This window comes from Rhinopithecus roxellana, chromosome 9, assembly GCF_007565055.1.
Source record: "Rhinopithecus roxellana isolate Shanxi Qingling chromosome 9, ASM756505v1, whole genome shotgun sequence".
NCBI lineage: Eukaryota > Metazoa > Chordata > Mammalia > Primates > Cercopithecidae > Rhinopithecus > Rhinopithecus roxellana.
The window spans coordinates 100,982,370-100,994,283 of NC_044557.1; the positions used below are offsets into that span (position 1 = coordinate 100,982,370).

At 53.0% G+C, this 11,914-nt stretch overlaps 1 protein-coding gene across 1 annotated transcript; it reads right to left on the reverse strand.

The window, feature by feature from the left end:
• Positions 1–294: 294 nt before the first annotated feature.
• On the reverse strand, positions 295–8,597 carry TRIB1 (tribbles pseudokinase 1). Its single transcript, XM_010389452.2, has 3 exons — positions 7,420–8,597; positions 5,089–5,381; positions 295–2,695 (listed from the first exon to the last, which is right to left on the reverse strand). The coding sequence occupies exons 1-3, from the start codon at positions 7,777–7,779 to the stop codon at positions 2,230–2,232; spliced, it is 1,119 nt and encodes a 372-aa protein (XP_010387754.1). The 5' UTR covers positions 7,780–8,597; the 3' UTR covers positions 295–2,229.
• Positions 8,598–11,914: the final 3,317 nt, after the last annotated feature.

Consider the following 11,914-nt stretch of genomic DNA (forward strand, 5'->3'; position numbering starts at 1 on the left):
GTATGAAAAATAAAAAATGTTTCCTGAGTCTAAATTCAACCCAAAGTATGCACCAACTTGGTGTCACCCAGTGGGCTTCATCCATCAAAATAAATTTGCCCACCGAAACGAAAAAAGCAAATGGGTTCAAGTCTGCCAAAGGTCATCCACGATCCTCATCATCTCTACTTTTCCACCTTCCCCTTGCTACCCACCCCCAACTAGACTGTAAGCCCTGAGGCCAGAGACCTTGCAACCTCTGCATGAAATTGCAAAAGGCAAAGCCGATTGAACTCGAAAGAAATTCACCACACCTATTTACGAAACCAGGTTTATTAAAATTTCTCTACAAGGCAGAAACGGCCATCTCACTGTTCACATATATACACGTATGTACAGGAAGAACCTAGTGTTTCTAGCTTTCCCGGCAGAAGCCCCTGCCAGCCCAGAGTCCTTAGTCGGATAATGTATCACAGATACAACAGTCGAGCAACCACGAGAGCGTTAGTGCGACAGAGGCCTCTGTCCTCCCTCTTCTCAAAGTCCCATGATTCTGTCAAGGTAATATTGCCAATAATCATTCACATTTCACGTGGTTTTAGACACGCAGGTTATTCAGACAAGACACAGACAACAAAACAAGCCTCAAAGCCAAAACAAAACAAAACAAAATCGAACATAGGTATAAAAGGTAAAATGTATGTACAAAGTACACAGTATGTGAGGTATACACGGCATTCTCACAATGCATGTTAGTAGTTTGCCTAGGCGTAGCCCTTAAAGATGACTGCCTGTTTTTGTGCCATTTATCAAAATACAGTATATTTTGTTTACCCGTTTAACCACCTGATTTCAGCACTGTCCAAGACAGTTACTGATATTTCATCTGAACTTGTTTTTTAATGAAAGTTGCAATTTCTCCATTAAGCTCTATCTTTTGTAGGCGAGTAAGTTTCCATCCCTGGACATACCTAACAGAGGCTGGATTCCCACCTACAAAAGAAGCTGAAGAGGGGATTTCTGCCTTGGGAGGTGGCAGAAAGAGGAAAGAGATTGGACCGGATGATTTTTAAAGTTCCTTCCAACTTTGAAGATTTGGGGTTTGCTGTTTCACTCCAGAAGCCGATTATACAGACGTATTCATAAACCACACATTTGAAATATTAACAACCCATCATGCAAAACCGCAGATGCACACACAATGCCAGAGGCGGACCATATCTGGGAGGGGTTAAAGTATAATTCTAGAAGTTAGTCTGAGAATCACAAGACCATCCAAAATTCACTCTCTTCAAAGCACAAAGATGTTTAATGTCTGCTCTTGGGAGAGGTGGGTGGGAGCCTCCTTATCTTTCTTCTTCTAGACAGAATGCTCCACCCTGAGATGGTCTTGGGAGAAAAGTAAAGGGTAGGTACTAACATATTTGGAAGGAACTTAAAAAGCTGATAGTTTCCAAGCACTCAAATTATTTTTTAAAATCTGGAGTCTCTCTGTCTGAGTTCAGAGTTCTGAAATCGTTGGGAGATGGGATCTTTTGTGATACTGTTCCACGTTCGGCTGGTAAGTGCTTTTATAGCTAAAGAGGGAAAGTGTCAAGGTCAGGGAGAAGGCATTAGTGCAGATGAGGTCTTGGCAGGAAACAGAAGAGAGTCTGGGTTCATGGTTCCGTCAGGCTCCTGAGCAACTTAAAAGTCTGCTCCAAAAACGGAGCAGAGTCATTGGTAAATGTGAGTGTGAAGAAAAGGTGAGTGTTAAGCCAAAAAAGGAACTTTCCCATCAGAGAAGCTGTAGTAACATGTCTAGCTACCAAAGATGAGTTCAAAGATGGCAGATTTATTGGCCCAATTTGTCACCCTGTTAAAAATACGGTTATTGCCCAAAATATGTCATTGTGCGATTTGCTTTTCCTCCCATTCGAATGCTCAAGTTTATTACACACTTGACCACCGGGTGTAAGATGTCCAAACTCTTTGCCCTCCATAAAAGATGCGGAACTCCCAAATCCAGCAGAGATAGTTGGTGAGGGTTCCTTAAGGGAAACAACTTTGCAGGGCAGCCAATCACAGCATATGCTACTCAAATCAATAAAGTCACTCATCCCAACAGAGAAGAGGAGGCGCCATGCCGCGTTCAGCAGCTTTCATCCTGATGCAGTCATTATCTGGTTGGTACCACGCCAAAGGGCCTGTCCATCTTTAGAAATGGAAATGCCAGGTGTAAGAATTATGAGGTTTCTGAGGTTTTGGGGATTAGCAGAAGAAGGAACTAATGTCACTGTCCTCCTGGTACTCTGGAACGATCTGGTCTGAAGTTCCTATTTCTGAGTCAATGTACCCAGGTTCCAAGACAGATTCAAACCAGGGGTGCAGCAGGATCTCGGGGGCAGTGAGTCTCTCGGAGGGCTCCCGTCTCAAGAGGCTGCGAATGAGGCACCTGGCTTTGGGGGAAATGTGTTCAGGAATGCAGAACTGTCCACGCCGAATTTTGGAGAAAAGGGCACTGGGGTCTGAGTCATGGAAGGGGTATCGTCCAACCAGAAGCGTGTAAAGCATCACCCCTAGGCTCCAAACGTCCGCAGCCTTTCCGGAGTATGTCCCGGTGGTGTTGAGGATCTCAGGGCTCACATAGGCTGGGCAGCCATGTTTGTCTGACAAAGCGTCATCTTCCCCCTTGATTATGTGTGTGTCTTCTAGACTTTCTAGTCTGAGCTGGGTTCTGCAAGAGAGAGGAACCAAGTCATTATTTCCACACCAGCTGCTATGAAAAACAAAGCCTTCCCAATAACAGCGCCCACAGGCACTAACAGCAAAGGCTCCAGGAATGCTATTTACCCCTTCGTCCAGTAAGCAGTGCCCTGCAACTACCGAGGACTCGTGATTTCACAAACCTACACAAACTGCAATAAATGTTTGCAAAGTATCGACAGAGCGCCTGGGGTGGAGGGTATGATGCAAAGCCCCAAATAGCATTCATAATGCTAGAGCTTACAAGAGATATCCTAATAGGAGTTACGCAATTTACTAAGTTCCCATTGCAGAACTGGGAGCCTGTCTCAGGGAAATGCTGCATTCTCTACAAAAGCTATCAGGGAAGAGCAGCATATCCTACTTCTTCAGGGAGGGCCTGAGCATCCTACAAGCCCATCTTCTCTCTTATGACTGCCAGGGCTACCTGGACCCACACTGCATTACACAACACGGAGCCCAAAGTCACTGCTATTACACACAGGTCATCAGCTCTGGTGTCCACACTGATATATGCACAGGGAGCAAATTTTGTCCACCTGGGCCCAGGCTGCGACAATTAGGGTGGGAAAGTTGCAAGGAATGTTAATTACATGTATTGGGGTGTTTAATTGCAAAGAACACTTTGCATGGACAGAGGTTATATGAGCAAACAAAAGTGGCTGATGGATTTCAGGGATGCAGGGCCTCTGAAATTCTTACACAGGGACACACACTCGCCACTGGGATGGCACATCAACATGTGAGCACATTCATTCTACGGGGGGTCTCTGTTCAGGTTGCAACTAAAGTCTAAAAAACCTTCAGTCAAAGGCTCTCTTATGAAGCTGCAGGTGCCTCCTTATTCAGAACCAGCCACCCAAGTCTCCTGGATCCCCCAAAGCCTAAAGCCATGTGGTAGGGAAGCTCCAATATCCGGTGACACCCTGTCTCTGCCTGCTTCTCTGAAATAGCCGTGTTTCAGTAAGTCACTTATGAAGTTAAACGCAAACATTTGGTACTGGCTGATGGATCAATTCCTTTTCCTCTCAAAGGTCTGGTATTTTTTTTTTTTTCCTGCCTTCCTGTTCCCTGGAGTGTAGTATACATGTGCTAACTTCAGTATGTCCTCAGCGTGACCTCCCTGTCGTTATGTAAAATACCCATTGGTTCTGTAAACGGAAAATATGACTCAACCCACACTGTCTGCCCCTGATTGGCTGCTACAGCACTAAAACCCTGCACCTGTGCTGGTTACACGAATAGCGTCAGCCTGACATTGCTTAACCCCCGGGTTGCCAAACCCCATGCCCATGACATTCGCCTGTGCAATGCAGGTTTCAAAAGCTAGTAAGGAGGTGTGTAAGGCATGTTTCAGAAAATGCATCACCATAGTAAAGGAGCATGTTCCAGGAATTAGACACTTCTTCATTGCAAACAGTTTGCTTTCCTTTGCTAATCAGTGTGTTCCAATCATTATTGCGAGGTCAGAAACAAAGTCATGCTTTATGACAGCTCAACCCTGTACAATTTCGTATGCTCTGGAGTCAAAGGTAAAAATGCACAGGTGAGATAAGCCCACTTCTTACAACAAACTAACTCACTCTCACCTCCGCAATGTTACAGCCTTACTGCTCGTAATCTTTCCACAAGGGATGTGGCTGGCTCTTAAAATCAAGTGTGGTCTATCTCATGCGGCTTCCTGAATTCTCTAGCTAAAACCTCAGCTTTGAATCTTAATGCCTCATTACTCTCTTATCAAGCTCATCTTGTTCTTTATGAGGTAAGCTATGATCTATATTTAGCAATCCATCCTAGCCAACTTCCATTCTATTCAATGTGGCTATTTTCTGAAGACGGATCCAAACGAGATGTCTAAAAAGTCACCAGAGAATGTGACTTTACAGAGAAACCAGCCTGGGATGGGACAGGAATGCCGTGTGAAAGAAGGGGGTGGAATTCTGCATATATGACAGTCTCACTAGCTCTGTGAAACCTTCCAGGTACAAAACAACACTTGGCACAAGCACAGATTTGAACACTTCCTTCAGAAGGCAATATTGTAAAGGGCAGCTTAATATTTGTACCCCAGATGACTGACCTTTCTGACAACAATGGACCTGATACTGTGATAGGAGAGGAAGGACACCCTGTCAACACGTGCCATCCCATAGAAGCATCACGGTGTCCCCAGACCCCGTCCAAGAGAATGCAGAATAAACCAACCTTGGCTGTGACTCCTCAGGAACAGAAGCTCTAAATACTAAATTTAGGACATATGAGCCCTTGACTTTGTTTTGCACCAACACACAGCACCTAACTACACGACCTGCACCTTCACTTTGGTTCCAAAAGGCCACAGGAGAAGCCGTGGCGGCCGCTCACCTCTCCTCCGTGGAGAAGACGAACTTCCTAAGCTTCAGGTCCCCCAGCACGATGGCTGACTGGTGGCAGTGTGCGACGGCAGAGACAATCTGCTTGAAGAGCCGGGCGGCTTCCTCTTCCCGCAGCCTCTTCCGGCTTCGCACATAGGAGTGCATGTCCCCAAAGTCCTTCTCAAAGAAGACGTAGGCCTTGGTTTCCCCAAGGATCACTTCCACAATGCCGGTAATGTTGCTGTGCGATGGCAGCTGGATGTAAGGCCTGATTTTGTCCTGGTAGTGTTTAATGGGAAACACCTGCAGAGAGAAGGAGGCCCATTTAGGGGGCTAGAAAAGCAAAGGCAGCCTCCCAAATCCCGGAGGGAGCTAAGCAGAAGTTCTCAACCTTTGGGCTTAGGATGTAAGTTCCATTCACCTACTCCGTTTCCTCTGCCACCTTACCTCAGCCCCAGCTGCCCCCGACACCTTTAAAACCAGTAACACCTAGAGCTCTAGACTTGCAAATCCCCAAAGGGTTACCCGCTTTCACACAGATCATTTGAAAGTACTGTCTCCTATACATGTTCCCATCTCCCATCAGCTCCTGAGAGCTAAGCAAACCCCCCAACATCTGTGGCCCTTTCCTGTTTGCAGGCCACACTAGTGAGTGGTTGATAGAAGGAATCCCCTGGCCTGTCCAGGAGCTGAAAAGCAGTCCCTGGGCATGCATGCGTCTCCTGCAGACCCAAAGTGCTCAGCACAGAAGGGGCACAGAATGTGGTGACTCTGCAGCCTCCAAGGGGAAGCAGGGGCCAGAGAACATGCAGAGCTGTCATTAATCAGAAGGAACAGATGACTTGGAGGGGGAGGCTGGGACAATGCAGCTTTAAGCAACCTGCCTACAGTCCGACTCAAGTGTAAGCCGCCTTGAGTTACAATTCTCACAGGAGGGGTAGGGGATCCTGCGAATCGGTTTTTCATTTGTTTGTTTACCCCCCACACCCGACCCCACCCCTAAAAATGAGTAGCATCTCCTCTCTTCTAGGAAGCTGGCTGGTCTCTTTAGAGGCCTTTTGTTCAGTCCAGTTACTCATATCCTAGACTCAACTGGAAACGGTGACACACGGGCTGTCACCATCTGGATTCAGCTATTATCTTCTCAGAGGAACTGGAAGGGGTTGCACAATGGCCAGACTGACCCCACCTCTAAGAGGCAGGCCTGGCTGCTCTGGCACCAGCTAGAAAAATCCCCTGCTGCCCCCTCCTCCCACCCATCCCATCCCACCACACACATATGCTTGTCCCAGAACAGCTCTGAGCCCCAGTCACGGAGAAGAAAAGGGTTTTATCTCCCCTTATTAAATTGGGCTTGATCATGCGTTTGAAATTTCATTCGGGTTGGGCAGTAGGTGGCAGCAGCGAGCCCCGGGACGGGGTCGGGGTGTTGGGAGCGTCAGGTGAGTTGCGGAAAACCCACAAACGACTTAACTGGGGACTGATCCTATCTTTCGGGTGAAAAGGAGCAGCCCGAGGGTGCTCTGGGGTGCCTCAAGCAGGGGTGTCATGCTCGCATAAAGCAGACTGTGGGAATGTTCTGCGTCTACCCGCGCAGGAGGAGGACCCGGCGGATCCTGTTTCCAGGAGCTGTGTCTCCTCCTCCTGGATGGGATCCCTACGTTCAAAGGAAAATCGCTGGCTGGAAAATAAAGTGAATCGAAGCGAGGGTTCCTGCCCGGTGTGGGCTTTTCAACATTTCTACTCCGAGCAGATTCCTCCGCCTCGGGTGAAGACTCTGGGACTGCTCCCTTGGGAGGGCGTGTTCTAGTCCCAGAGGGGATTCAATTCGGAATCCCCAAGGCAGGAGCCGGACACAGTCTTCCAGCGCTCTTACCACCTACAACTGAGCCCGGGTGCCGTGCACCGGCAAGAGAGATGCCAGCTGCTCCAATCTCCTAGGAGGCCCCCACTGCAGGGCGTCCTTCCAGGACATGGGGTGGGGGGGGCGCGGGGGGTGGAGAGCGAGGAGAATGAGAGAAGGGGAATGGCATGGCCCTGGAATCCATTTCAATTCCACAACTTATATGGAACGCCACGCGCTACACTGGGCGCTAAGGAAAGGAACAGAAAGAGGAGGACACTGAACACTACACTTCCTCTAGGCGCCCCCATTATACCACTCCACGGGAAACCCCTCAATCCACAAAAAGATGAACCTGGTCAAATGGCGTCTTATCTGACCCAATCTACTGATCCGCCCTGTGCCCAGCCCAAGCGTTGGCCGCACCCCAAGCACCTTTGCCTACTACCCCGTCCCGCGCCCCCGACCCCAGCCGGGTCCTGGCCCAGGAGCGCCTACCTTGCAGCGCAGCTCGCGGCCAGTGTGGATGCACAGCGCCCGGGAAACATGCTCGCGCTCGGCTAGGGGCAGCAGCAGGTAGTCGGCGATGCGGCTGGGCCCCGGCGCGCTCCCGGAGCCGCCGCCGGTCCCCGGAGCGGCCGGAGGGGGCTGCGGGCTGCAGGGCGAGCCGGGGGGGCTGAGGTAGTCCGGGGGGCTGGAGCACTCGGAGAGGCGCGGGCACTTGGCCGCCACGGCCGCCGCGTCGTCGGCGTCCAGCAGGCGTTTGGCCGGGACGCCTCGGGCGGCTGGGAACAGCAGGGCCGGGCCGCGGGGCTGCGAGGCGCCGCTCATGGCAGAGCGCACGGGACCGACCCGCATCCCGTCCTGGGCCGGGGCGGCCCCGGCTTTTTAAGTCCCGGGATCCGCGCCGGAAGACGCTGCGGGCTTGGCGCCGGCTCCGCGACTTCTTCCAGCCGGCGGAATGGAGTTTGCAGACTGCTCTTGGCTCGGCCCCCACGAGGGGCAAAGCAGGAGCCGCTCCCCGGCGCTCGCGTTGCACGCGGGGACCACGCTGGCTGTGCGTCCGGGGGGCGGAGGCCGGCTTGGGTCCCCGGATCGCCGCAGGCAAGGGCTCCCGGAGCCTCGCTGGGGGCGGCCGCCACTATTGTTGCCTAGGCTGCCAACAGTCCGGGAGGCAGAGGCGGCGGCGGCAGCGGCCAGCGATCCCGGGGTCCCGAGCCGCGAGGAAAGGATTCAGCAGGCTCGGCGGAGCCACAAAGCAAATGCACTTCCCAAAGCGATGAGTCTCCAGCTAAAGCCGGGGGAACTTTTTCGCGGCGCTCGGGATCCTGCGCCCTCCTGGGCTCTGGGCGTGTATGAGAGCGAGCGAGACGCGCTCAGAGAGAGTGACTGTGAGTGAGTGTGAGCGCCGCACCGATCCCGGCCAGTGCACTCCTCCTTCTCCTTTTCCTCCACCTCCTCCGCCTCCCGGTGACTCACGCTGTATACACATACACTCACAGGCCAGGCTGTGTAAACAGTTGGGAAGCCGGGTTGTGCAATGAGGTGGCTGCGACGACTCCGGCCCCGCCGCCCGGCGAGCAGTCTCCGGAGCGGAGGGAGGAGACTTGGGGGAGGGGAGGGGGAACAGGAGGTGGGGGGAATGGGGGTGGCCCGAGGGCTGGGGATGCTCGGGGCAGCGCGCGCTCGGGCACAGGTGGTGCGTCCCGGGCCGGCCTGGGCGCGCGCACACGCCCCCCCCGGGCTGGGCTGGGCAGGAGGTGGCGCGCGCCCTCCGGCAGGCCCCCAGCTCGGCCGAGAAGCCGAAGGAGGGGGCGGAGGAAAAGTTCCCGTGACGTAAGGGTCCGGGGAAGTGGGCGGGAGGGGCGGGGCCGCGGGGAGCGAAGCGACCGCTGATTGGTGCGCGCGCCTCATTCACAGCAAGCACAATGGGCTGCGGGCGTGAGGCGGGAGCGCGCACCACGGTTCTCTGCACCCGCCGCCCGCTGCAGTCCCGCGGTGACGCCTTTCGCCCCGGGGATACCCCCACCGCCCAGCGCCTGGGGAGCTCCGGTTGGAGCCGTGGGCGCCGCCGAGCCCCGGCTGCAGCCGGAGGAAGGAGGGGGATGGGGAGGTGATGAATTCCAGAATCAGTCATTCACCCCCACGCGGTAGTTCCGGGGAAGACCTGTGCGTGGTAGTGGATGTGGCTTTTTTTTTCTCTCTTTTCCTGCCCCCTCCCAGTTCTAATCCCCAGCGTCTGTTCGCTTCCACAAATAGAACCTTCTGTTGGATTAAAGAAAAGCAAACACTGGGCCTTCTGCGCTGCCTCCACCTCCACGCCCCCCCACCCCCCCTCCCCGCGCCTGCCGCCCGCCCGGATTGCACGGAAATAGCTTCTCCAGGCTCCCGGGCCGCCCCTTCGCGGTGACTCGCAGAAAGAGCTTCCTGAGCCAGGGCCGGTGGGAAACAAAGGATGTGGGGAGCGGGCGGAAGGGGCCCACGTGGCTGCCGCCGGATTCCTGCTCCCTCCCCAGCCTCCACACGCGCCGCAGGGTCTAGGGCCTGACTGCCAACCCGGGTAGGTGGGTAGGCTGGTGGAAGTCATTCTGGCCACTTACCTCCTGCACCCGGGCAGCCCGCGTGATTTGGGTGAGCGTGAAAGTTGTGCGTGAAACAACTTGGAATCTGTCATTTTTCTTTCTTGAATGAACCAGGTCAGGTTGGAGTCCCTGGGCACCCAACAATGTAACTATTATCAGAGAGCCCGTCCTTGCACTTCTACTAAATACTTAATTTTCTAAAACCAGGTCGAGCCCCAAGAATAAATCATTTTCCTTATTAATTCTCCATTCACTCAACAAATACTAATTAAGCATCTACCAAGAGCTAAACACTGGGAATTAGAAGATGAAAATTAAAAAAAAAAATAGCTAACATGAATCGAGGCCTACAATGTGTCGGACACTGTTCTTCGCACTTTACATGTATTACTTCAGTTTTCCAACCACACTGTGGGGTTATTTTTTGCCCCGTTTCACAGGGAAGAAACTGAAGCCTTAGAAGGATGAAGTTGCCAGGCACAATAGCTCACGCCTGTAATCGCAACATTTTGGGAGGCTGAGGTGGGCGGATCGCCTGAGGTCAGGAATTCGAGACCAATCTGGCCAACATGGTGAAAAGGCGTTTCTACTACAAGTACAAAAATTAGCTGAGTGTGGTGACGCGCACCTGTAATCCCAGCTGCTGGGGAGGCTGAGGTGGGAGAATCACTTGAATCTGGGAGACAGAAGTTGCAGTGAGCCGAGATCACACCACTGCACTCCAGCCTTGGGGACAAAGTGAGACTTCGTCTCAAAAAATAAAAATTTAAAATAAAAAAGAACAAAAAATGAAGTTACTTGCTACGGTTAAGTAGCTCATAAGGGGTGGTGCAGTCAAGCTCCTAAGCACTTAGGGCGACTGGGAGAGATTACAATTTGTAGGGGCACACAGGAGTTGGGGAGGACTCTAGAAGGCCTTTGACCTGGGAGATGTGCAGGGACTGAGGGAGTTGCTCACGGCTGAGTATGAATGGTGGGAGGCCAGACCAGGCAAGGGGTGTGTGGAAGGGCAGGGCTGGCAGGCCAGAGGAACTACAATGGTGGTGGGTGCTGAGCCTGCAGAGGTTGCCTGGGACAGTGTTGGGAAGGGCTTGAAGGCCATGTTGCACTTGGTCCTGTGCCCAGAGGAGAGCTCACTGAAGGGCTGGTTTGTTTGTTTTGAGATAGAGTCTCCCTCCGTCGCCTAGGCTGGAGTGCAGTGGCCCAATCTCAGCCCACTGCAACCTCTGCCTCCTGGGTTCAAGTGATTCTCCTGCCTCAGCCTCCCTAGTAGCTGGGATTACAGGCGCCCGCCACCATGCCTGGGTAATTTTTTATTTGTAGTAGAGACGAGATTTCCCCATGTTGGCCAGGCTGGTCTCAAACTCCTGACTTTAAGTGATCCACCCACCTCAGCCTCCCAAAGTGCTGGGATTACAGGCTTGAGCCACCATGCCCGGCCCCACCTATGTTTTTTTGTCTTTGAAGATTATTCTGTGCCAGAATTTAAGATCCACTGAGCTGCCAGCACTTGAATGGCAAACTCAGCATGGCCCCTGAGCATCTTCCTCCCAGGTGTGTGCCTCCTTCTCTGCCTCTTCTGAGAGAAAGGCATGCCACCATCTACCCAGCTCCACCCACCCAGGGGCCAGGATCACAGGCACTCATTGCAGGGTCCCCTTTGAATCTGCCTTTTTCCTTTCTCCCACAGCCCACCCCAGACCTGTGAGCTCTCAGTGCTGCACCCTGCCCCACACAGCTCCCTGGGGCTGGCCCTCACGAGCTCTCCTTCCCAGGCTCTCTTGCCCATTGGCTTCCAGCCCAGTTTGCCCAGTGGGAGGCCGGGGAGGGAGATTGGAAGGCAGGCGGAAGAAGAGAATGCCCAGGCTACTCTTTGCTTCCGGCAGGTGGCCACACCTCCCCTGGGGTGCCAGAGGAGGCAGCCCCTCTGCATGGCTGCTGCGATGTGCTGCCCAGATCCTGCTGCCCAACTGGAGGATCTATTTCCCTGGCTGCTGGGAGTGCATATCAGGAGCTGTTTTGGAAATTGCCTTGACTGAGAAGAGCCACTTTGCCGGAGGTCACACTCCCTTCCCAAGGGTCCACATCCAGTGACCACTGATCATGGAAGAATAAAAGTCCCCTTGTCCCAACTTGGGCCACCTCTCCAAGGCATCCCAGCTTCAGAGCTCCCAGATTGGGTCAATTGAGGCCTTCCTAAAATTGCATCACAGCCCAGCTTTTTCCTCTGCCCAATCCTGTTCCTTCCTCCCCCTCTTCCCACAGAATCCCCTAATAAACCTCTTGCAGGCTGGCCTGCATCTCAGAGTTGGTTTCCTGGGGTGCTCAACCCATGGCACCCCCTCTTCATGGGCCGAGCTCACTCCAGGGACTCTGGCTTCTGGGAGCAGGTGAAACCGCCTTTGTCCCTC

Bases quoted from the DNA above. Each gene is read 5' to 3' on its own strand.
- TRIB1 (XM_010389452.2), bottom strand. From the start codon at position 7,779: ATGCGGGTCGGTCCCGTGCGCTCTGCCATGAGCGGCGCCTCGCAGCCC. The intron at 5,382-7,419 runs GTAGGCGCTCCT...TTCTCTCTGCAG, and splicing joins GCCGCGAGCTGCGCTGCAAG to GTGTTTCCCATTAAACACTA. The intron at 2,696-5,088 runs GTGAGCGGCCGC...TCTCTCTTGCAG, and splicing joins GTCTTCTCCACGGAGGAGAG to AACCCAGCTCAGACTAGAAA.